Here is a 27519-nt window from a genome sequence, read left to right on the forward strand (position 1 = left end):
CAACTTATCTGCGCAATGGAAACCAAAACTAAGGAGTTCGTGTGGGATAAGTAGACTAGACTAAGTCGATCATTTTGCTGTTTTCTGGTTTTGCAGCATTTTTCTGTTTGGTATCTAGTGGTTAGTATTGCAGTACGGTATATCAGTATTGCAGTACCGGTACTGTATTAAGTAAGCTTATTTTCGTACTGTTTCCGTAATATTTTTAAGAAAATTATATGCAAAAGTATAGCAGTATAGTATAAGTATAAGTTTATTTCGACTCCATATTCAGCAATAGACGATAAAAAAATAGATAAAAACAAAAGTAAAAGTAACTGATTATAGAATCGGGAAAGAGAACAAATCCTAGAGTAAGGTTTGAAACGTACAGACAAAGTTGCTAATAATATTAGTTTTAGGCACCCGTTGTAGAATATGAATTTGAGGGGTCTCCCTAAAACCAGGCACTTGCGAATTCAGGCACTTTTTCAGGCACCATTTCAGGCACTTTGATATTTTTTTATTTTTACCGTACGTCATTGGGGTTTCCAATTTACCTGACAATGTAATTAGACTTCAAATAATTTTTTGCATCCCTATATTACAATAAAACAATATTATTTCCAATTTATTAGGGTATAAATAATTTTTCAATAGTAAAATGTGGCAACATTGATAACAAAATATAGAAATCAGGCACTTGTGAAATTTCAGGCACTTGGTCAAAACCTATTATTTTACAATGTATCTGATTACTCTAAAGCAGAAAATTAAATATATACACTTTGTATGGTTGAATTTACAACATTTTGGTAAAATACAATACTGTTTGTGACTGATGGAGACGTGTCATGTTTCGCAAGTGCCTGATTTTTCTCGGTGACAGTTGCCATATTTTTTCTCAATTACTTTCTTAAATTATTTGCGTCAGCACGTACTATTCTTTGCTTTCTAACACAAATTCATTGTTCCACAACAATTTGAGCGTTTTTAATATTGCAATGAGCAATACCATTTGACAACATATGGTCAACCATCGTACTTTCTGTGTTTATTCAAAATTGAATATGAATGATAAAATCTGGCAACATCAAGCACAAAATACTAAAACCAGGCACTTGTGAAATTTCAGGCACTTCGTAAAAACCTATTTTTCAATGTTTTTACTTACTTTGAAGCAGAAAACTAAAATATACACTCTTTTGTATGATTGAAATGACGTCTTTTTGGTAAAAAGCAAAAACGATTGGGACTGGTGATGAGGGGTCAAATTTCGCAAGTACCTGGTTTTCCATTTTTTTCGATAACAGTTGCCATATATTTTCGCAACAATTTCTCTAAATTATTTGCGTCAGCACTTACTATTCTTTCTTTCTAACGCAAATTCATTGTTCCACAACAATTTGAGCGTTTTTAATATTGCAATGAGCAATACCATTTGACAACATATGGTCAACCATCGTACTTTCTGGATTTATTTGAAATTGAATATGAATGATAAAATCTGGCAACCTCAAGCACAAAATACTAAAACCAGGCACTTGTGAAATTACAGGCACTTTGTAAAAACCTATTTCTCAATGTTTTTACTTACTTTGAAGCAGAAAACTAAAATATACACTCTTTTGTATGATTGAAATGACGTCTTTTTGGTAAAAAACAAAAACGATTGGGACTGGTGATGAGGGGTCAAATTTCGCAAGTGCCTGATTTTTCATTTTTTCGGATAACAGTTGCAATATATTATCGCAACAATTTTTCTAAATTATTTGAGTCAGAACGTACTAATCATTGCTTTTCAAAGGAAATTCCTAGTTCTACAACAATTTCAGCGTTTTTAATAATGCAATGAGCAATATCATTTGACAACATATAGATAATCATGGTACTTTTTGGATTTATTTAAAATTTAATAGGAATGATAAAATCTGCCCTATCTTCATAATTTTTGTCGTTTTTTTTATATGTTGTTTCCCTATTGCATTATTTTATAAAAGTCAATGTTTGTATGAGAGCTCCACTTAGCATAAATGGAATTAAACTTCTAACATCAGTATCTGCATCCGGAAATCGGTATTTAATTGAACCAATCACGCTTTTGCAAAATTATTTGAATATTGTAAAGTTTGAATGACATTGTGTTGTTTATTTTTATTAATTCAAAAGTATGACATATGTATTATTTAAATACGGGTTTAAATTTGACAGATCTGTGGAAAATATTAGTTATTCAGACGACATCTTTATAGTAATGTTCGGAACCCTTGAAATTGGTTCAAAACTTCTTCTAATTTGTTATAAACATTTCGACGTAATATATTACCCAGGTAGTAACAATCGCATCGTTATAAACAACCTAATTTGTCTTCTGGCAATATTAGTTCGAAATTCCAGTTTTAAATATTATCGGACGACGATTTTAATCATGTAATTTGGCCTATGACTTCATATAAACTACATAACAGAAACAATTGACTTATGTCGTATAGAATCTTTTATAATACGTATCCGAGTCACATTATCCCCTAATTTAGAACATAATTTACCGTTCACAAAATGTATAAAAGCCTGTGCAAAATCTATATTGACAACCAGCGGTGTTCAACCACGGCTACAATAAAGATATTCAATCACTTGCTGTTGCTGTTGTATAATATTCTTTACAAACTGAAGATCTGACTGTAATATATTTTCATGGATAGTTTATGGAATGGATTTCATGGATAGATTACGTAGAATTATTTGTACATTATTTCATGCTGTAACAGCTAAGTGTAAAACACGTAGTTCCTAAATAAGAAGAATGGCTACAGGATGGTAAATACGAGATGGCAATGTCACCTAAACAAAATTCGCTCTGCGAATGACATCAGGTAGCTGATATGCCCAAAGTTAGGCTTAAAAGCATCGTTAAACGAATGTTACAATAAAAATCATTCAATATTCAACACGCCAGTAGTCAGCCAACGAATTTTTTTGCGTTATTCAAAAAGTTGCAAATATATAAAAACGTAAAACAGTAATTGTTTTTAATGTCACAGAAGCCGTATTAAACTCTTGATTATAGATCTTTCTCCATCAGTAATTGGGGATATAAATTTGAATTTAAATTTATTAAGGAGATAAAACATTAAAAACACAACTTCACAAAGGAAGTGTATGAGTGAACACTAATTGAAGCTTTCAGTTTGAAAATTATCAGAAATATTGAGTATCCAATAAAAATCTTTACTATTTGTTCTATTTTAACATGATATGATTTACGTATCTTGCAATTAAGTAAAACCACAGATCTAAGAATTGAAAATTTTAAATGTCAGTTCTGAAATTAAACATGAAAAGGTTTTGTGTATATTTTTCTACTTTTATATGTCGGGCGAATAGTTTCTTCATGTCGCGAATGAGCATCAGAATAGGTTGTGCAGAAAATGGTGCTCCCGTAGTATGTGCACATACTTGACACACGACCCGAACATAGTATGTGTACCAAGATAGAGGTATTAGGTTGTGCGCCATCTTGGAGCACATAGGCTACTACGGGAGCGCCCTGAAAATACCCACCATTGCAACACCGACTTACCGAATACAAATTTTATACTTCCACAATTTCGCTTCCGATACTTTCTCACATGTATCATGATACCAACGCTTGCAAACGCAATATTGGTATTGTACGTGCTCCCGTATACATTTCGCAATTTAACAGATACTCCAATTATTATTTTCCAGAAAGCAAAATTCATGCATCGGAATGTCAGAGTATATGAGTGGCGACGATGCAGTGCGACAACGTTCCAAATGTGATTGAATTTTTGTTGTCTCCGCCCTGTTCAATCTTCCATCTGGGCGTTTTGAACAGGCATGTACTCACTTCAAATATCAATACTTGCACCACCTTCGGGCAGACGTCGAATTGAAATTAGCGATAAGAATAGCACTCAATATACATCGGATTGTCTTAAAAAACATTTTACCGAGAAAGCAAAGTATAGTAAGTACTAAGTTCTGACGAAAATGATTTTATGAAAAGTATTGCAAAAATATAGGGCAACTGTAATCGAAAAAAATGAAAAATCAGGCACTCGCGAAATTTGACCCCTCATCACAAGTCCCAATCGTTTTTCTTTTATACCAAAAAAGACGTCATTTCAATCATACAAAAGAGTGTATATTTCAGTTTTCTGCTTCAAAGTAAGTATAAACATCGAGAAATAGGTTTTTACAAAGTGCCTGAAATTTCACAAGTGCCTGGTTTTAATATTTTGTGCTTGATGTTGCCAGATTTTATCATTCCTATTCAATTTCAAATAAATCCCAAAAGTACGATGGGTATCTATATGTTGTCAAATGAAATTGCTCATTGTAAAAACGCTGAAATTGTTGTAGAACTTGGAATTTATTTTAAAAAGCAATGATTAGTTAGTTCTGACTCAAATAATTTAGAAAAATTGTTGCGAAAATATATGGCAACTGTTATCGAAAAAAATGAAAAATCAGGCACTTGCGAAATTTGACCCCTCATCACCCACCCAATCGTTTTTGTTTTTTACCAAAAAGACGACATTTCAATGATAAAAAAGAGTGTATATTTTAGTTTTCTGCTTCAAAGTGTATAAAAACATCGAAAAATAGGTATTTACGAAGTGCCTGAAATTTCACAAGTGCCTGGTTTTAGTATTTTGTGATTGAGGTTGCCAGATTTTATTATTCATATTCAATTTTAAATAAATCCAGAAAGTACGATGGTTGACCATATGTTGTCAAGTGGTATTGCTCATTGCAATATTAAAAACGCTCAAATTGTTGTGGAACAATGAATTTGCGTTAGAAAGCAAAGATTAGTAAGTGCTGACGCAAATAGTCTCGAAAAATTGTTGCGAAAATATATGGCAACTGTTATCGGAAAAAATGAAAAATCAGGCACTTGCGAAATTTGACCCCTCATCACCAGTCCCAACCGTTCTTGATTTTTACCAAAAAGACGTCATTTCAATCATACAAAAGAGTATATATTTTAGTTTTCTGCTTCAAAGGAAGTAAAAACATTGAGAAATAGATTTTTACGAAGTGTCTGAAATTTCACAAGTGCCTGGTTTTAGTATTTTGTGCTTGATGTTGCCAGATTTTATCATTCATATTCAATTTTAAATAAATCCAAAAAGTACGATGGTTGACCATATGTTGTCAAATGGTATTGCTCATTGCAATATTAAAAAGGCTCAAATTGTTGTGGAACAATGAATTTGCGTTAGAAAGCAAAGAATAGTACGTGCTGACGCAAATAATTTAAGAAAGTAATTGAGAAAAAATATGGCAACTGTCACCGAGAAAAATGAAAAATCAGGCACTTGCGAAATGCCACCGCAATGCCAGCAAATTCCAGCCAAATCTTGAAAAAGTTGTACCGAATGTCATATCGAAGTGTGGCCGTGATTTTATACGAAATATTTGACTATTTCGAATCTTTTCGGTCACAGGGGAAAAAATTCGAAAACACCACTGGATAGAAGACTACTTATAGAACTTATTCCAACGAAAAAATTGAAGTGACATCCCACGAGTTTTCGAACTTTTTGAGGTTCGAAAATGTTCAAATACACAAAAATTGAACTTTTTCAGGAAAAATCGAATTATTTCGAATCTTTCCGGTCTTGGGGGCAAAGATTTGAATATACCATTGGATAGAGGACTAACATAAAAATTTATTCCAACAAAAAAATTGTAGTGACATCCGAAGAGTTTTCGAACTTTTTGAGGTTCGAAAATGTTCAAATACACAAAAATTGAACTTTTTCATGAAAAATCGAATTATTCCGAATCTTTCCGGTCCTGGGGGCAAAGATTTGAATATACCATTGGATAGATGACTAATATAGGAACACATTCCAACAAAAAAACTGTGGTGACATCCGACGAGTTTTCGAACTTTTTGAGGTTCGAAAATGTTCAAGTATGTGAAAATTGAACTTTTCCACAAAAAATCGAATTATTTTGAATCTTTCCGGTTTTGGGGGCAAAGATTTGAATATACCATTGGATAGAAGACTAATATAGGAACATATTCCAACAAAAAAATTGTGGTGACATCCAACGAGTTTTCGAACTTTTTGAGGTTCGAAAATGTTCAATTACACAAAAATTGAATTTTTTCATAAAATATCGAATTATTTCGAATCTTTCCGGTCTCGGGGGCAAAGATTTGAATATACCATTGGATAGAGGACTAACATAGGAACACATTCCAAAAAAAAAATTGTGGTAACATCCGAAGAGTTTCCGAACTTTTTGATGTTCGAAAATGTTCAAGTATGCGAAAATTGAACTTTCCCACAAAAAATCGAATTATTTCGAATCTTTCCGGTCTTGGGGTCAAAGATTTGAATATACCATTGGATAGAAGACTAATATAGAAACATATTCCAACAAAAAAATTGTAGTGACATCCCAAGAGTTTTCGAACTTTTTGAGGTTCGAAAATGTTCAAATACACAAAAATTAAACTTTTTCATAAAAAATCGAATTATTTCGAATCTTTCCGGTCTCGGGAGTAAAGATTTGAAAATACCATTGGATAGAAAACTAACATAGGAACATATTCCAACAAAAAAATTGTGGTGACACCCGACGAGTTTTCGAACTTTTTGTGGTTCGAAACTGTTCAAATACACAAAAATTGAACTTTTTCATAAAGAAATCGAGTTATTTCGAATCTTTCCGGTCTTGGGGGCAAAGATTTGAATATACCATTGGATAGAGGACTAACATGGGAACATATTCCAACAAAAAAATTGTGGTGACATCCGACGAGTTTTCGAACTTTTTGAGGTTCGAAAATGTACAAGTATAAAAAATTTGAACTTTTTCACAAAATATCGAATTATTTCGAATCTTTCCGTTCTTGGGGGCAAAGATTTGAATATACCATTGGATTGAGTACTAACATAAAAACATATTCCAACGAAAAAATTGTGGTGACATCCCAGGAGTTTTAGAACTTTTTGAGGTTCGAAAATGTTCAAATACACAAAAATTCAACTTTTTCATAAAAAATCGAATTATTTCGAATCTTTCCGGTCTCGGGGGCAAAGATTTGAAAATACCATTGGATAGAAGACTAACATAGGAACATATTCCAACAAAAAATTGTGGTGACACCCGAAGAGTTTTAGAACTTTTTGAGGTTCGAAAATGTTCAAATACACAAAAATCAAACTTTTCCATGTAAAATCGAAATATTTCGAAACTTTCCGTTTTGGGGGGCAAAGATTTGAATATACCATTGGATAGAGGACTAACATAGGAACATATTCCAATAAAAAAATTGTGGTGACATCCGACGAGTTTCCGAACTTTTTGAGGTTCGAAAATGTTCAAGTATGCGAAAATTGAACTTTTCCACAAAAAATCGAATTATTTCGAATCTTTCCGGTCTTGGGGGCAAAGATTTGAATATACCATTGGATAGAAGACTCTATACAATGGTATATTCAAATCTTTGCCCCAGGACCAGAAAGATTCGGAATAATTCGATTTTCCATGAAAAAGTTCAATTTTTGTGTATTTGAACATTTTCGAACCTCAAAAAGTTCGAAAACTCTTGGGATGTCACTACAATTTTTTTGTTGGAATATGTTCCTATATTAGTCTTCTATTCAATGGTATATTCAAATCTTTGCCCCCAAGACCGGAAAGATTTGAAATAATTCGATTTTTTATGAAAAAGTTCAATTTTTGTGTATTTGAACAGTTTCGAACCTCAAAAAGTTCGAAAACTCGTCGGGTGTCACAACAATTTTTTTGTTGGAATATGTTCCTATGTTAGTCTTCTATACAATGGTATATTCAAATCTTTGCCCCCGAGATCGGAAAGATTCGAAATAACTCGATTTTTTATGAAAAAGTTCAATTTTGTGTATTTGAACAGTTTCGAACCTCAAAAAGTTCGAAAATTCGTCGGGTGTAACCACAATTTTTTTGTTGGAATATGTTCCTATGTTAGTCTTCTATCCAATGGTATATTCAAATCTTTGCCCCCGAGAACGGAAAGATTCAAAATAATTCGATTTTTTATGAAAAAGTTCAATTTTTGTGTATTTGAACAGTTTCGAACCTCAAAAAGTTCGAAAACTCGTCGGGTGTCACCACAATTTTTTTGTTGGAATATGTTCCTATGATAGTATTCTATCCAATGGTATATTCAAATCTTTGCCCCCGAGACCGGAAAGATTCAAAATAATTCGATATTTTGTGAAAAAGTTCAATTTTTTCATACTTGTACATTTTCGAACCTCAAAAAGTTCGAAAACTCGTCGGATGTCACCACAATTTTTTTATTGGAATATGTTCCTATGTTAGTCTTTTATGTAATGGTATATTCAAATCTTTGCCCCCGAGACCGGATAGATTCGAAATAATTCGATTTTTTTATGAAAAAGTTCAATTTTTGTGTATTTGAACAGTTTCGAACCTCAAAAAGTTCGAAAACTCGTCGGATGTCACCACAATTTTTTTTGTTGGAATATGTTCCTATGTTAGTCTTCTATCCAATGGTATATTCAAATCTTTGCCCCCGAGACCGGAAAGATTCGAAATAATTCGATTTTTCATGAAAAAGTTCAATTTTTGTGTATTTAAACAGTTTCGAACCTCAAAAAGTTCGAAAACTCGTCAGATGTCACGACAATTTTTTTGTTGGAATATGTTCCTATATTAGTCTTCTATCCAATGGTATATTCAAATCTTTGCCCCCGAGACCGGAAAGATTCGAAATAATTCGATTTTTTATGAAAAAGTTCAATTTTTGTGTATTTGAACAGTTTCGAACCTCAAAAAGTTCGAAAACTCGTCGGGTGTCACCACAATTTTTTTGTTGGAATATGTTTCTATGTTAGTCTTCTATCCAATGGTATATTCAAATCTTTGCCCCCGAGACCGGAAAGATTCGAAATAATTCGATTTTTTATGAAAAAGTTCAATTTTTGTGTATTTAAACAGTTTCGAACCTCAAAAAGTTCGAAAACTCGTTAGATGTCACGACAATTTTTTTGTTGGAATATGTTCCTATATTAGTCTTCTATCCAATGGTATATTCAAATCTTTGCCCCCGAGACCGGAAAGATTCGAAATATTTCGATTTTTTATGAAAAAGTTTAATTTTTGTGTATTTGAACAGTTTCGAACCTCAAAAAGTTCGAAAACTCGTCGGGTGTCACCACTATTTTTTTGTTGGAATATGTTCCTATGTTAGTCTCCTATCCAATGGTATATTCAAATCTTTGCCCCCAAGACCGGAAAGATTCGAAATAATTCGATTTCTCATGAAAAAGTTCAATTTTTGTGTATTTGAACAGTTTCGAACCTCAAAAAGTTCGGAAACTCGTCGGGTGTCACAACAATTTTTTTGTTGGAATATGTTCCTATGTTAGTCTTCTATCCAATGGTATATTCAAATCTTTGCCCCCGAGACCGGAAAGATTCAAAATAATTCGATATTTTGTGAAAAAGTTCAATTTTTTCATACTTGTACATTTTCGAACCTCAAAAAGTTCGAAAACTCGTCGGATGTCACCACAATTTTTTTATTGGAATATGTTCCTATGTTAGTCTTTTATCCAATGGTATATTCAAATCTTTGCCCCCGAGACCGGATAGATTCGAAATAATTCGATTTTTTTATGAAAAAGTTCAATTTTTGTGTATTTGAACAGTTTCGAACCTCAAAAAGTTCGAAAACTCGTCGGATGTCACCACAATTTTTTTTGTTGGAATATGTTCCTATGTTAGTCTTCTATCCAATGGTATATTCAAATCTTTGCCCCCGAGACCGGAAAGATTCGAAATAATTCGATTTTTCATGAAAAAGTTCAATTTTTGTGTATTTAAACAGTTTCGAACCTCAAAAAGTTCAAAAACTCGTCAGATGTCACGACAATTTTTTTGTTGGAATGTGTTCCTATATTAGTCTTCTATCCAATGGTATATTCAAATCTTTGCCCCCGAGACCGGAAAGATTCGAAATAATTCGATTTTTTATGAAAAAGTTCAATTTTTGTGTATTTGAACAGTTTCGAACCTCAAAAAGTTCGAAAACTCGTCGGGTGTCACCACAATTTTTTTGTTGGAATATGTTTCTATGTTAGTCTTCTATACAATGGTATATTCAAATCTTTGCCCCCGAGACTGGAAAGATTCGAAATAATTCGATTTTTTATGAAAAAGTTCAATTTTGTGTATTTGAACAGTTTCGAACCTCAAAAAGTTCGAAAATTCGTCGGGTGTGACCACAATTTTTTTGTTGGAATATGTTCCTATGTTAGTCTTCTATCCAATGGTATATTCAAATCTTTGTCCCCGAGCACGGAAAGATTCAAAATAATTCGATTTTTTATGAAAAAGTTCAATTTTTGTGTATTTGAACAGTTTCGAACCTCAAAAAGTTCGAAAACTCGTAGGGTGTCACCACAATTTTTTTGTTGGAATATGTTCCCATGATAGTCTTCTATCCAATGGTATATTCAAATCTTTGCCCCCAAGACCGGAAAGATTCGAAATAATTCGATATTTTGTGAAAAAGTTCAATTTTTTCATACTTGTACATTTTCGAACCTCAAAAAGTTCGAAAACTCGTCGGATGTCACCACAATTTTTTTATTGGAATATGTTCCTATGTTAGTCTTTTATCCAATGGTATATTCAAATCTTTGCCCCCGAGACCGGAAAGATTCGAAATAATTCGATTTTTTATGAAAAAGTTCAATTTTTGTGTATTTAAACAGTTTCGAACCTCAAAAAGTTCGAAAACTCGTTAGATGTCACGACAATTTTTTTGTTGGAATATGTTCCTATATCGATTTCTTATGAAAAAGTTCAATTTTTTCATACTTGTACATTTTCGAACCTCAAAAAGTTCGAAAACTCGTCGGATGTCACCACAATTTTTTTATTGGAATATGTTCCTATGTTAGTCTTTTATCCAATGGTATATTCAAATCTTTGCCCCCGAGACCGGAAAGATTCGAAATAATTCGATTTTTTATGAAAAAGTTCAATTTTTGTGTATTTAAACAGTTTCGAACCTCAAAAAGTTCGAAAACTCGTCGGATGTCACCACAATTTTTTTGTTGGAATATGTTCCTATATTAGTCTTCTATCCAATGGTATATTCAAATCTTTGCCCCCGAGCACGGAAAGATTCAAAATAATTCGATTTTTTATGAAAAAGTTCAATTTTTGTGTATTTGAACAGTTTCGAACCTCAAAAAGTTCGAAAACTCGTCGGGTGTCACCACAATTTTTTTGTTGGAATATGTTCCTATGTTAGTCTTCTATCCAATGGTATATTCAAACCTTTGCCCCCGAGACCGGAAAGATTCGAAATAATTCGATTTTTTATGAAAAAGTTCAATTTTTGTGTATTTGAACAGTTTCGAACCTCAAAAAGTTCGAAAACTCGTTAGATGTCACGACAATTTTTTTGTTGGAATATGTTCCTATATTAGTCTTCTATCCAATGGTATATTCAAATCTTTGCCCCCGAGACCGGAAAGATTCGAAATATTTCGATTTTTTATGAAAAAGTTTAATTTTTGTGTATTTGAACAGTTTCGAACCTCAAAAAGTTCGAAAACTCGTCGGGTGTCACCACTATTTTTTTGTTGGAATATGTTTCTATATTAGTCTTCTATCCAATGGTATATTCAAATCTTTGCCCCCGAGCACGGAAAGATTCAAAATAATTCGATTTTTTATGAAAAAGTTCAATTTTTGTGTATTTGAACAGTTTCGAACCTCAAAAAGTTCGAAAACTCGTCGGGTGTCACCACAATTTTTTTGTTGGAATATGTTCCTATGTTAGTCTTCTATCCAATGGTATATTCAAATCTTTGCCCCCGAGACCGGAAAGATTCGAAATAATTCGATTTTTTATGAAAAAGTTCAATTTTTGTGTATTTAAACAGTTTCGAACCTCAAAAAGTTCGAAAACTCGTTAGATGTCACGACAATTTTTTTGTTGGAATATGTTCCTATATTAGTCTTCTATCCAATGGTATATTCAAATCTTTGCCCCCGAGACCGGAAAGATTCGAAATATTTCGATTTTTTATGAAAAAGTTTAATTTTTGTGTATTTGAACAGTTTCGAACCTCAAAAAGTTCGAAAACTCGTCGGGTGTCACCACTATTTTTTTGTTGGAATATGTTCCTATGTTAGTCTCCTATCCAATGGTATATTCAAATCTTTGCCCCCAAGACCGGAAAGATTCGAAATAATTCGATTTCTTATGAAAAAGTTCAATTTTTGTGTATTTGAACAGTTTCGAACCTCAAAAAGTTCGGAAACTCGTCGGGTGTCACAACAATTTTTTTGTTGGAATATGTTCCTATGTTAGTCTTCTATCCAATGGTATATTCAAATCTTTGCCCCCAAGACCGGAAAGATTCGAAATAATTCGATTTTTTATGAAAAAGTTCAATTCGATTTCTTATGAAAAAGTTCAATTTTTGTGTATTTGAACAGTTTCGAACCTCAAAAAGTTCGGAAACTCGTCGGGTGTCACAACAATTTTTTTGTTGGAATATGTTCCTATGTTAGTCTTCTATCCAATGGTATATTCAAATCTTTGCCCCCAAGACCGGAAAGATTCGAAATAATTCGATATTTTGTGAAAAAGTTCAATTTTTTCATACTTGTACATTTTCGAACCTCAAAAAGTTCGAAAACTCGTCGGATGTCACCACAATTTTTTTGTTGGAATATGTTCCTATTTTAGTCTTTTATCCAATGGTATATTCAAATCTTTGCCCCCGAGACCGAAAAGATTCGAAATAATTCGATTTTTTATGAAAAAGTTCAATTTTTGTGTATTTGAACAGATTCGAACCTCAAAAAGTTCGAAAACTCGTCGGGTGTCACCACAATTTTTTTGTTGGAATATGTTCCAATGTTAGTCTTCTATCCAATGGTATATTCAAATCTTTGCCCCCGAGACCGGAAAGATTCGAAATAATTCGATATTTTGTGAAAAAGTTCAATTTTTTCATACTTGTACATTTTCGAACCTCGAAAAGTTCGAAAACTCGTCGGATGTCACCACAATTTTTTTGTTGGAATATGTTCCTATGTTAGTCTTTTATCCAATGGTATATTCAAATCTTTGCCCCCGAGACCGGAAAGATTCGAAATAATTCGATATTTTGTGAAAAAGTTCAATTTTTTTATACTTGAACATTTTCGAACCTCTAAAAGTTCGAAAACTCGTCGGATGTCACCACAATTTTTTTGTTGGAATATATTTTTATGTTTGTCCTCTATCCAATGGTAAATTCAAATCTTTGCCCCAAGACCGGAAAGATTCGAAATAATTCGATTTTTTATGATAAAGTTCAATTTTTGTGTATTTGAACAGTTTCGAACCTCAAAAAGTTCGAAAACTCGTCGGGTGTCACCACAATTTTTTTGTTGGAATATGTTCCTATATTAGCCTTCTATCCAATGGTATATTCAAATCTTTGCCCCCGAGACCGGAAAGATTCGAAATAATTGGATATTTTGTGAAAAAGTAAAATTTTTTCATACTTGAACATTTTCGAACCTCAAAAAGTTCGAAAACTCGTCGGATGTCACCACAATTTTTTTGTTGGAATATGTTCCTATGTTAGTCCCTTATCCAATGGTATATTCAAATCTTTGCCCTCGAGACCGGAAAGATTAAATATTGTCAGGGGTGCCGTGGGAAATTCTCCAAGTTGTGTGTCTATGCGGTGTGGCGCCCGGCAGAGTAATCATGTAGTAATGTTCTATATCAGATCGTGGCAGCATTAGGTGGCGATTTTTTTTTGTCTTTGTTTTTATTTGATTACTATTCAGGATGTCCTATTCAACATCTTTCTGCAATTTTAAAAATCTTATATTAACAATAAAACACTTATATTGTGAATATTAGGTCTTTTCCCCATATTTTCAGCTGGTGGTGTGCCGCGGGATTTTCTCACTGAAAAAAGTGTGCCTCGGCTCGAAAAAGGTTGAAAAATACTGCTCTAGCCAATGGTATATTCAAATCTTTTCCTCCGAAACCGGAAAGATTTGAAATAATTCTATTTTTAATGAAAAAATTCAATTTTCACATAATTGAACTTTTTTTTCAAATATTGAATATTTCCATATCATGTCATTATAATAAGTTGCAGTAATATTCCCAATCAAAATCTGAATATAAATCCTCCGATAGCGTGATGTCCCAAAGTATTAGTTTTTGTAGAAAGTCAGAAAGTACATTTAGTTAGACCAGGAAACACTTTAATATGAAATTCGGGAATATGAGTTTGATATTTGGCTGGTATTTGGCTGGCATGACAGTGGTTTGCGAAATATGACACGTCTCCATCAGTCACAAACGGTTTTGTATTTTACCAAAATGTTGTAAATTCAACCATACAAAGTGTATATATTTAATTTTCTGCTTTAGAGTAATCAGATACATTGCAAAATAGGTTTTGACCAAGTGCCTGAAATTTCACAAGTGCCTGATTTCTATATTTTGTAATAAATGTTGCCACATTTTACTATTGAAAAATTATTTATACCCTAATAAATTGGAAATAATATTGTTTTATTGCAATATAGGGATACAAAAAATTATTTAAAGTCTAATTATCTTGTCAGGTAAATTGGAAACCCCAATGACGTACGGTAAAAATAAAAAATATCCAAGTGCCTGAAATGGTGCCTGAAAAAGTGCCTGGTTTTAGGGAGACCCGAATTTAATGCTAGAATGAATAAATAAAATTACTTCATCAACTATTTCAGTATTCAGGCATTCAAACTGTTTAATATAAATATAAAAAAACACCATCTTCTGTCTGACTTTCAGACTTTATAAGTCTGTAAGTGCAGAAGTGTGCTAATTCATATCAGTAGGCTATATGGTTATTCTTACATTTTTTCAGTTGCCAAATTGAGCAAAGAAAATAAAACAGTAAGTTGGGATGGAAGAAAAGATGGTGCTCTAGAACAAATAATCTTGAAATTGGTGAGAATATTTATTTTTGCTTTGCTTATTATTTGTACTATCACTGTATCATCCAAATTGTGAAATAATGTGATGTAATGTAGACATATTTTTATCAAAATATTCCAGACTGATGATCATATTGAAACATGTCAGCATGTGGCCCTCAGCAGGAACTTAATGTAATATGTGCGTCTGGGTCTGTTTATAAAACAGTAATTACGAAATGTTATTAAATGTCCAATGACAAAGATGAGAAAGAATAAAAAATTTGCCCTATACTGTCATAATCTAACTTATGGACCAGCTTCCTTTTTAATATTTGCTAGATTGAAAATACTCTGAAAATAAAATGCCAAAAATATTTGAATGTAATTAGAGAATTTTGCCTGCCATGTATATTTTATGACATAACATACCTTTCTTTGTATACTATCTTTACTTTTGGTCAAGACGCTACAAAGCTAAGTATACAACTTTAAAATTGATCCCCCACAAGAAGTTAATTTTAGAATCGCCAAGTCGAATGCCTATACAAAGTTTGCTATGTTGAACTGGTATTTCATGATTCATTAGAGGATTTGGACTAATGTGTGGTTTCATGGAGAACCGGCACAACATGATTGGTGGTAAACTGGTAAACAATGCCAAATGGCCTAAGAAAAAGTATTGTGACTTGGCTCCTAACAAGATTTCATATGAAGATGGCTAATATTTTGATTATGCGAAAACATTTTTATAAGCAAGCATTTTTGTCACACTGTAATACCTGAATTGAAGGAATGGTGTCATCAGTTTGGAATGAATCCCTTTTCATATGCTCACTTTAATAACATTCCTCTGAAGTTGATGCATATTTATACCCAGAATACGTCATCAAATACAGCATACTCATGAATATTACCTCTATTCCGTTGCTTGCGCATAAGGACTGCATACCTTCAAATGCTTTTACAAACAGCAGTTCAATATACCATTTTAATTAATTTTAGGTTCTCTTTCACACTGAACGGATGTACTTGGGCATTGGCAGATTGTGTGTGATATTTTTCTCGTGATATGCTCTTGTCTCATTTAAAGTTCTACATTCTTTCTCAGGCTGTTTTGGGTCCAGGAGCTAAAGATGGAAGAAATTTAGTTGAAGTAACAACATTTGACAGTGAACAAAATAAAATAAAAGCTATCGTTTGTGCATTAACTGCTGGAAAAGATGAGAATCGTACACCTGGAGATTTACCTTTATTTCCTCCAGCTAATTTTACTCTTGTTGAAGGTGAGTTACTTACTAATTAATCACATTAACTCATACAAATTAGTCTAGCTTAATATTATAAATATCACAAAGTGATATTGCCCTACACTGAATTTAAATTTTTACATCATCTTTCTACTTGTTGATAACAAACTGTTTAAAAGCCGTCTATTTGTTTATACCTTATATGCATTGAATGTTTTTTCATGGCTAACACAAAACATTTTTGTTTATAGGTAGCGGGCCGGTTAATATTGTCGCCAGTCATCTGATTATGGGTAAGAGATTTTTACATCAGTTTTATCATTTTCACTTAAGACTCTATAGACAATGCTTAATTGTCCAGACCTACGAGGTGCAGCTAAAATGAAACGGGACTGACGTCACAGATTGCGCAACACGATTAACCATCGGTAATCAACACTTTTGCAGTGTGGCGTAATATGTGTTCTTTGTTTAACAGCTGTTTTGACACAATATCGCAATTATTTTTGCTTTTCAGGATCCATAAGTGAATGTGATAAATTTCTTGTTGAAAAAAATGCTGTGCGAGGTCTGATTGAGTTTTTTGGCGATAGGGGGTTCAATTGCAGAATGACGATTGAGCAAAGAATTAACATTAAATTTTTTGTCAAACTTGGAAAAATGCATGTCAACTCGGCATGCATTCAATCGTTGAGCTTTCTGCTCCTCAGTCAACTCAAGAGCCTTTGGCATCATTTTGGCACACACCTTTCGCATTCCCAAAGTGTCAACCAAAATGGTGCGGACTGTTTCTTTGTCCATCCCAATTTCGTTGGCAATGACGCGAATTGTTAAGCGACGGTCACTGCGAACCAACTGCCAAACCTTTTCGATGTTGGTATCAGTAGTGGAAGTGCAAGGCCTCCCTGACCTCGGATCATCCTCCACATCCTCCCCGCCTTCCACAAATCGCTTGTGCCATTCAAAAACTCTTGTTCTGGACATGGAAGAATCTCCATAAACATCACGCAACATCTGCAAAGTCTCAGTCGCCGTTTTTCCAAGTTTGACACAAAATTTAATGTTAATTCTTTGATCAGTCGTCATTCTTTAATTGAACCCCCTATCGCCAAAAAACTCAATCAGACCTCGCACAGCATTTTTTTTCAACGAGAAATATATCACATTCACTTATGGATCCTGAAAAGCAAAAATAATTGCGATATTGTGTCAAAACAGCTGTTAAACAAAGAACACATATTACGCCACACTGCAAAAATGTTGATTACCGATGGTTAATCAAGTTGCGCAATATGTGACGTCAGTCCCGTTTCTTTTTAGCCTTACCTCGTAAACATTCACCCTATTTGCAATTTTCTGTGTTAGAAAGTCAAATTATTGGAACGGTATCATCAAAAATATTATGAAACTTGAAAAGGATTATACAAATAGTTCAATAAAGTATTCAGTTTGTATAAAACACGAAATAAAATTTTTTCAGATAAAAATGCAGAATGACATATTTGCTAAAAATGCCGTTTTCTGTTGCTCATTTGAGGAGATTGTCATAGAGATTTGAAACTATGGTTTTGATGACTATGGCATAAAACTGTATTTGTTATATTTTATGTTGAGTTGAAGGTTTCTATATTTATCTATATTTCTGTATCTATCAGATATTTCACAATATCAGAGATATAATTTGGTATAATAATTGTAAAAGTGTTGATGTTAAGCAAAAGCTTGAACGTAAGATAGATGCCTGGGGAGGAACTTACTTAGGATATCTTGATGGGTGGTTTTCTCCTACCGTACCTAATAAATGGGATAAATACATAATTTATCTGAATATAACATAAAAATGTTTGATAGATGAGGATGATCTGTCTGATGAAGACGATGAAGATTTGTCCGACTTTGAAGAATCAATGGAAGATTTGAGAGAAAAACTGAAAGCGAAGATGGCAGGTGGAAAGGTGGGTATAACTATGGCAAGTTCACATCTTCAAGTACCTAGAAGGTAACGGGCTCATTCAAATTCAAATCTCAAGTACTTGTCAGGAATTACCTGCGTGGGTTGCGTGAGATTCAAATCATGTGGGGGATAATTAGGTGCGAAAGAATTGCTGGACTTCTCGTCGCCATAGGATGGTTCATGTAACCACAGGTCGGTTACGACTTCCTCCTCCTTCAAGTCCATGCATTTGAAACAAATAACTGGCTAACTAAACCCACACCTGACATGGACTGGTAACCAGACGAGAGGCCGTGGTTCTCCATATGATTAAGCCGTCTTATCGACTTTCCTCTCCCGCAGGATAAATATGTAAATCCTATCAACTCGACATGTGACCAGTTTGCATATGCACCTAATCTAAGCCACTATCTGTATTAGGTTAAAAATTCTGGTTCGAAGTAATTCAAGTCACCCAATACTTGAAAATTAAAATATGTCTCGACATCCAATTTAACATTCTGTCTGTTCCTTTTTACTCTTATTATACACATATATTTTATTAGGGAGACGCAGCGAGCTCAAAATCGAAAAAACAATCGAAGAAAGCAGATGAGTTGGATGACGATGAAGAGGAAGATGATGAGTAAGTTCTTAGGTTTTTCCCCCATGGATAATTTTTAACAGTCACTAACACCAACAGTCAGTAGTAAATGATTCTGGTCTCTGGATAATTTCATATCATGTACAGAATCTGGAAATATGTACTTGTGCATGCGTAAGTATAGAAGTGATAGCATACCATCCGCTCTTACTATTTCATGTTTTTGTACTGCATACCCAAAGCCAGTTAGTAGTCCACGACTACAATAATTTTTAATATTTGCGTATAGCGTCTTATATTAATATTTTTGTTTTTTAAATGTAGCCTGGAAAGGCAGGCATTCATTATATGTATACAGTTTCGTTTTGTACCGCATAAGATGTTTGAAGAAATTTTACTTTTCAATGACCACTGTCTTACAAATGAAACTTTTTGGTTCTGATTATATATGGTAATGTTATTTTTAGTGATGAAGATGAAGAAGAAAATGGCTTTATCAAAATGGTAAGAATTCAATTTTCCAATTGAATGCCTCTGTTTTACTTTATCTTCAATTTCATAAAAAAGGGTTTGTGCACCGGAAGATGTGCCTTGGACATATTCTGTTTTGACATCATCTTCTTAAGATTTATTCATTACATTCAATATACCTACATTAACAGGAATCAAAATTGGCAGATGACGTCGATGAAGACGAGGATGCGGAGTGAGTTACTATAAAATTGAGACATTGAGGCTGTTGAGAAAATTTCAACAGACTCCAATTTTAATAAATGGAAAAAATAACTCGGGACTCTTGGAGTCTTGGTTCACAAAAAGTTTTGACTCTCAACTACACGTTGGAGGGAGTTTTGACTTACATTCCAGCTCTCAAATATTTTTTGATCACAAAAGCATTGACATATGCGACTACGTTTTCATTGTCTGTCAGGAATGCTCTGATTGTTTGGCCGGTTCTCAACTCCCGATTTACTACCTTATAAGTCAGAAATTTAACTCCTGAATCTGATGGTTTCAAAATTTGGGGTATTTTATTGGGGAACATTTTAAAGTCTTTTTTTCATCTTCACCTCTGAAATGAGTGTTCAAAACAATTGGTTATCAGTCTGTTGACAGCTGATTTAGTGCTGATTTTGTGCAACCCTTAATTAATACAGGCCATATAGAAATACCTCTAGTGGAAACACGACTGCACCTTTATTTAACATAGGCTATCTAGTAGTTGCAGGCACAAAAATATTGGTTATTGATCTTGTGACATGTGTTGTTTGCACAAGCTAGCTATTAAAACATTGTAAAGTCATAGGCATAGATAATAAATTATAGTCGTGAATAGGCTTCGCAAAGGAATTGGAATTACATCGCAAATAGATAAAAATCTCGTGTTGCGGAGCATTTCTCCTCAGGCCACACAATTTTCCCTTTAGGGCTGCATTCGGCCCGCGGGCCAAAGGTTTAGTGGCAGAGACTTGCTGTTTTACAACTTTGTCTCTATTGAAAGACTTCTTTCGCTACTGTGGGTGGACTCAACATTAAATGTAGAAGTTGGATCACATTTTTGGCAGAACTTTAATGCCTTCCATAGACAGAAGTATTTATAGAACTTTTATGTCAGTAGTACTTATTTTGTTAGATAGACTTAGAAAGTTGTTTTTGTTTTTCAGTGATGATGACTATGAAGATATGGATGATGACGATGAGTGAGTTCCAAATCAATGTATTCCATAAAAAAATAAATTCTTAATATAAAAAAATAGATCTAATTGAGAATTTTGAATTAATATAATAAAAATTTGTGATCAGTATTGTAAAATTAAAATTTAACCACTATGTGCTGCCTAGTTATTCAATTCAGAGTAGTCGTGAGAGAATGAACTAAAATACGTTGTTTGGTTATTATGGGAGTCAACATAGACTCATTTTTCATTAACTAAATTTTATTATTTCTAGGTCTGACGAGGAGGAAAAAGAGCAAGTAAAAGTACCGACGAAAAAGGTTTGATAGCTGAAAATATGTTAATCTGGTGCAACTTTTGATAATACAACATCCTTGGTATCATTTTAAAAGTTTTTCAGGGGAGCAACTGCCGATTCCCACACAAAAATGTTTATTAAAAGTTTATTTGTGGACCCATGGCTGCATTTAAAAGTTACATCTGCGACTTTGTTTCATAAATAATCTTCAGAAACTCATCTGTAATATATGAATATTCTATAATCGTGCTAAGCATTAAGGATACGCCCGCCGCAGTTCGCCGTTCACATAATTGCTGGTCAGTTGCGGCTTTCTCCACCATCAAATCCGTGCTTCCAAAAACAAATCACTGGCTGACTAGTCCCATACCCTACATGGACTGGTGACCGGACCAAGGGCTGTGGTTCGCCTTCATATGATTAAGCCGTCTTATCGACTTTCCTCTCCCCGGGATAAATATGTTAACCCCTTTTTTCCGCTGTATACAATCGACTTTTTGTACCATTTTATAATATGTAATGACCAGTTAACCAAACGTACAAGGAACACGCCCAATATCTCTTTAAAAAGCTTATTTTCGCGTCTTCCTACTAAAACGCGTCCAAATGACGTAGGCACAAACAGTTCGACCCTACACCGGTAAGAAGAGAGAAATTTCAAAAAATTTTGAGAGAACATTTCACACTCTTATCGCTTCGATGAACACGTGTTACAAAGAAACGAAATTCCAAGCGCTCTTCTGAAAGAGCGTTACGTCACCTTTGCAGAAAAACCAGACTCAGATTCGCAAGCGAAGCGAAACGCGAAATAATCAATGATATGTGAGAGCATGTCCACGATAGTTGTCTGGAATCTTTGTTTGTTTATTATGTGCGCGAAATTGTTTCCCGCTCGTTCAAATGACTTATTTTTTGAAGTAATGACAAATACTTTCGTGTATCTCTAAGCTTTGAAATACCTACATAAATAAAATTCACTTAGTAGTAAAATAAAAAATTTACAAAAAAAAAAAATGTTGACAGATCAAGCACGGATCATAGTTGGATGCTCAAAATGATTTAGTTAGTGCGGAATACTTCACAAAACATGAACATAAACGTAAAATAGTCCGAAAATAACTATTATGACCAAGGATGGTAATACGAATATATTCGTCATACGGAACAAAAGAGTTAATTGGAAATCCTATCTTATTGTAAAGTAGTCTTATTATGTTATGTGTTGAATCTTGCTGCACAAAATATGTTGCACCATTGTTTATTCGTAATGAATTTATTTCCAAACTCGAACGAGCGAGCTAATATGATATTATAAAACAATACCAATGTTTTTTGCTGATGATTGTACTGATAGGATACTTATGAACAAATCTCTCTGCTTTATTTTAGAGAAAACTGACCAATGGCAAATCTGCCACTACAGAGAATAAGTTGACATCACCGGAAAGAACAAAAAAGAACAGTCAAGAGCAGAAAACTCCAGTCTCACAAAAAAACACATCGGTCAAAACACCAAAAGTAATTATTTTTATATTTATTTATATATTACATAGTGTGGGCCACATTCGACCATATTCACTCCAGTTTTTTTTTTTATGAAATCACACCGAAGTGCTCAGAAAATGCAGCAATTAAACACAATCGACTAACAGCAGTATATTCACAAATGAATGTTCTTTTCAAATGTTATTGCTGTCATTTGTCTCACCCTACCCCAATAAAACAGATGCAGTCTGTGCTTAATGAACATAGACCATCCACCCATGCTTGAATCAGGCGATCGTCAGGATACTGTTTCATAAATAGCAACATAATGATATTGCATTGAAGATGCTGGCATGCCTGTTGTAACAATGCCCAGGTTTTGTTTCTCAAATACATTCTGATAATGGATTTGACAGTAATTCTGGCACCAAATCAATTTTTCTCCTTCATTTGAACATTTTAGTAAGAAATTGCTATTGCATTAGAAGTAAAGTACTTCGCACAGCATCCTAAACACACATCTTTAACAGCTAGCATCCTAGAAAGTTTGTTTGTGCAATCAGTGGCTGTGAATAGGACAACGAATTCGCACACCTATTGGACAATTTCAAAGTGCATCTCTGAACGAATCTAAGATCTTCCTGTGACTCAAGTGATCGATTATTTTTTGGCTTTGCAGGCCCTGGCGGCCTTCCATTTAATCATCACAGTCCAATGTGATTAGAAATGCTACATTGGTTAGAATAAAACTTTTATATCTTTGTGAACAAGATCCAAATTAAAGGTGTTGGACTCCACTTGTATGTCATGTAGTCTTCCAATTGATAATATGCCTTAAGAATTATCAGCTGTGACCTTCTCCAATGGCAGTCCCAGTGTTCGCTGGAGAATAGTACTTTCGAAGTTACCGATAACTGACAGCTGAAAACGAAACTATTGTATTTTATATATAAGAAATATCATCTTGTTAAGATAAAGCTATTTCAACTAGTGAGGGGCAGTGTAGAATATGTATGCGACTGGTATAACTAGCAGCCTGCACACGAAGCTTGTTCCTTGAGTTGGCACACAGTGCCCAGTAATGCAAAAGATACTTGGTTTGGTGCTTTTTTGAAACCATAAATTGTCTCGTTCTGGTATAACTGTGATTGCATGCAAGCTCCAAATTTGAACGTGACGAAAAGGGTTCTGGATCTTGTATACAATAGTTTTCTTGCTGTGGACTCTTTATTTCGATTTTTGATACATCTTTACATTGAAATTAGCTTCATCACAATGAACTTTATCGCCATATTGAGCTCATTTGTCCCTGTCAACTTATCAGCACTCGAAAAGTACTTTTGCCACTTCATTAACAACATTGCCTTTATGTGAATTGTGCTTGCGGTTTTCTTTTAACTGAAAGGATGCCCTCACCTGAATGTAAGCTTTTTGCGGGTAGCTGAGTATGAGATTAGCTTGAACTCATAGTAACTTAAGCTGACTGCAATGATTTTTCCTGCCCTACAACTCGATTTTCAAATAGTTATGCTCTTAAATATGCACTCAGTAGAAAAGTATCCCTTTTTATGTATGCTGTGACGCAAGTTAGGGGCTTGTGTGAGGTCTTGAGAGGGTTTGCGACAGCTTGCTCAGATACAAGTAGTATTCCAGATGCATAGTGTTTAGGAAGATTATCCTGTTCATTTTAAACATATCATCTTTCACCTTGTAAGGTTTACTTTCTTTATTTTTTGCAATTTCTTATATTATCTCCGTGATATGAATTTTTCTTTGTATCTTACATCGTTCAAACATGGTAGGAGTATATCCTTTTCCTATAATCTGACTTCGATTGGAACATCGTGCGTGAACACATTTGTTTCATTGTCAAATTCACATAGACAGATGTCTAGTGTGGGATACACTTACAATTGCAAAGAATCCGTCAAGAATACTTCAACAACTTGTTAAGACGTCTCAACATTGTGCTGTGAAGAGTCGATTGACGTCAATTGGATCTATCAACTTATGCCTGAAGTCCTCAGGAACTGTTTCCACATTTCTTAACATGAAATGGTCAGCTTCCCAGTGGCACTCGTTTACATTATTCTCATTATTGTCTTACACTTCAGTTAAGTCGAATTACCGCGAAATGTCTCCTATTACATTTCAGTGCAACCCCAAACCACCTGAACTCAGATTTTCTTGCAACATTTAGCTTTTAACGAAGTTTATAGATAAAAGGACGAACCTTGCTTCAAATAATTTAATTCCCAAATACGCTACTATGAATTTTTGGTGAAAAAGTGATATTTTTCAACAAATTGCAAGCTGGAAAAAATCACTCTTAATTATACCTTAAAAGCTTGAATTTTACCTAAAGAGGAATAGATTCAGTAAGATGGCCCATTTTACAAATGATTGATACAAAATTGGTTTTGAATGTATATTAGTGCTAACTGCTAGTTGTAATAAACTTCAGGCAAAATGGCAAATCCCATATTAAGTGGGGTTCTTCCAGAGCACCTCTAGCCTTGCCAAGTAAGTGCTTAATAAATTGTGCTCAGTCCAACCCTGCCTAAAATATATATCGTGTTGTATGACTACTATATCCATCTCATGACCTCTCTTTTCAGAGTGAGAAGAAAACTCCAGCAAAAATAAAGTTTACTTCCGTTGATGAAGTGAAGGCCGCAATTAAAAAGGTACTTTATAAATGACCTTTACAATGTGGTACTATACATATCTAAATTAGATATGTCTTATTTATAATAATAATGTTTTATCCAGGGATATCTAAATTAGATAGTTTACTATTCTGAAAACATTATCAAAACGTTGAATATAATCAAAATTGCTCGTGTTTAACACAGATATTGACAGGAATGATTGTAAATTCACAAACTGAATTCAGTAATGTTGAATATATATATCGTCTATGCTTCTAACGTTCTAAGTTTGTAATCATATATGCAAGAGAAATGGTTTATTTTTCACATTGTCAAGGTTTATTTTGTATGTCCGTCAGGTGCCAAATACCCATTATAATAGGCGAAATATTCGTATGATCAAGAATTTACTGTTTCATAATATATCCATTTCCAAATCTCTTCGAATATTAGATTTGTTCAGGACATCCATGATTATATCTCGGAGACCATTCATGTTCTCTGGTAAAATTTTCAGAAAATTTCAGATTATCTCAAGAATTAGAGTTAAGTTCACAAATTTTCTTAAGATTGTATGACTGCGAAAATTTGTAACCTATTTTTTATATTACTCAGTGTCCAGGTGGAAAACCAAGAAAACAAGATAAGTTTTTGAACTGGCTCGGAAATCAATACAAAGTAACTGATGAATCAGTGAGTTCTTATTTTTCTGTGTTTTTCCTGTAAGTTTTTTTTTAGGCTAAATACAGAAATTTGAATTTGTTGGGAACAATCCTATGTCTAATTCAAATGATTCCTTCAGCACAAATATGATCTGACACAAAGTGGACTCATGGATCCTTTTGCTATTGGACCAACCAATTTCTAATTTTCTAAACTCAAGGGATGGAATAGAGCGATACAGTGCTTTTACATTTATTTCTTCCAAGTTTTTTCCAGAGTCTCATGTCTATCCAATATTTTTTATTCTTTCGTATAATGCGCCAGCAGGTGCCATTCTGTCGAACTAGTTGTCCTTTTCTGGTGCTTTGCTAAGAGATTACCTATACGCTGCGATAGTCCTGCTCTGAGTGGAATTGATTTGAATGATCAGATAGATTTCTATATTAGTCTTATATGCTGTTCTGCGGCCAATTGTTTGACCTCTGTGTCCTTATATATATATGAGCATTGCTCTTCTTTAATAGGAAATGTTCCTAAAAGAATCTTAATAATAGCATTTCCAATCTTATATTCCATATATGGCGTAATTTACGGGCCATGAGGTGCACTTTAAACCTTTTTTTTTTACTTATCTCGGTGCGCCTAATGTATGGATCAGGTGGAGCTTTATTTATGCTTTATTTCTTACAGTCAAAACCAGTACCGCTATTGCTTACTATTGCTTTGATAACCGTTGTAGTGTTGAGTGTTGTAGCCCGATGCGCCTTATGTATCAATAATAAAAACTCTAAGCAATTTATTGACCGTGTGCCTTATGGTCGGTGAAATACGGTTATGGTTGTAATGCATGATCTAATTCAAAATGCATCACTCAATTGAATGAATGTTTGATACTTTGTGACATAATGAATGAGTTGGACATTGTTAACTGTTTATTTTCTTTTTTTACAGTGGAAAAATGACCTGTGGGTGTGGCACAAAAAGGAATTGGGAATATAGATTTCGCCATTCGTCGTCGAAATCGAAAGCATATTGGGTGCTTGACAGCATAACGCTAGCCAAACGAATTTTTATGATTGCACTCGCATGAGGCATTTTTTACTTCTCGTAAATCGAACATTTTTCAGATCATTTTCTCAATTTCCATTCGGGAAAGTCAGTAAAACGTTTTCTGTATTACAATGTTATTTCTGTGCCTGACACATTGCTTTGTGAGTTAAAGTTCTTGCAGGGAAAAATCAGGATCCAACAAACTTTTACGGGATCATGTAAAGTCGACTTGTACATTGTTGCAATTGTGAGTATTGTGTAGTACTGCGGTGACTGAATAAAGCTTTTCTCATTTCCTACTTGCTGCTTATTTTGCGGTTCTGGAAAATCTTGTTATTGAATTTGTGGGATTGGATTAGGGGTGCGAAAGAGATTGATACTCATTCATGGAATTGGAGCTAAAATCAGCCCGAGGAGTTTTCTGATAGTTCGCATTTAGACTAGAATCCGTATTGCAATCCCATAGCTCAGCGAGAAGGTATCTATTTGAGTTGCTGGAACTGCTGGTGTGTCTTATGGGGTAGGGGAAGGTTGGGACACTTTTTCTTTTGCATATTTTGAGCCGTTAATTCTGCATATTCACTTAAGTTGGCGGGACGAATGCATAGAGGGGTAAATGTAGTTTTTATTCAGCGACTAAGAAATTCTCTTGCGACACACATCTTACTACCAAAATGCTTTGAAAAACGTCTGTCAAGTGTCCCACTGTACCCCATTTGTGGGGCACATTCGGACATACCCTGGGGCACAATGGGTCAGTTTGTTGAAATTCAACGAAGTCTGCTTTTAAAAATAAGCAATTAAGCAGCATAATCGTCTAAAGAACAGGAAGACTTCAAATTTGAAGATTTAATATTTTTAAAATCAATGTTCAATTGAAATAGCTCAGATATTTTGACAAAAAATTTCGCAAACAAATTTGATTATTTCCCT

The 27519-nt window shown here is 33.9% G+C and overlaps 1 protein-coding gene across 2 annotated transcripts; it reads left to right on the top strand.

Annotated features, from left to right (window-relative positions):
* LOC120336423 (uncharacterized) lies at positions 1–26881 on the top strand. 2 transcript variants are annotated; one of them, XM_078120335.1, is made up of 14 exons: positions 1–45; positions 14927–15010; positions 16088–16262; positions 16478–16519; positions 18078–18181; positions 18726–18805; positions 19231–19267; positions 19426–19469; positions 20428–20463; positions 20714–20759; positions 22127–22255; positions 24841–24909; positions 25489–25566; positions 26488–26881. In XM_078120335.1, the coding sequence occupies exons 1-14, from the start codon at positions 16–18 to the stop codon at positions 26533–26535; spliced, it is 1002 nt and encodes a 333-aa protein (XP_077976461.1). In that variant the 5' UTR covers positions 1–15; the 3' UTR covers positions 26536–26881. The 2 variants fall into 2 exon arrangements, with proteins under 2 accessions (XP_077976461.1, XP_077976458.1); XM_078120332.1 differs by lacking the exon at positions 1–45 and adding an exon at positions 3750–3973 and having other exon boundaries at positions 14928–15010.
* The last annotated feature ends 638 nt before the right edge of the window (positions 26882–27519 follow it).

Source organism: Styela clava, chromosome 2 (genome assembly GCF_964204865.1).
Source record: "Styela clava chromosome 2, kaStyClav1.hap1.2, whole genome shotgun sequence".
Lineage (NCBI taxonomy): Eukaryota > Metazoa > Chordata > Ascidiacea > Stolidobranchia > Styelidae > Styela > Styela clava.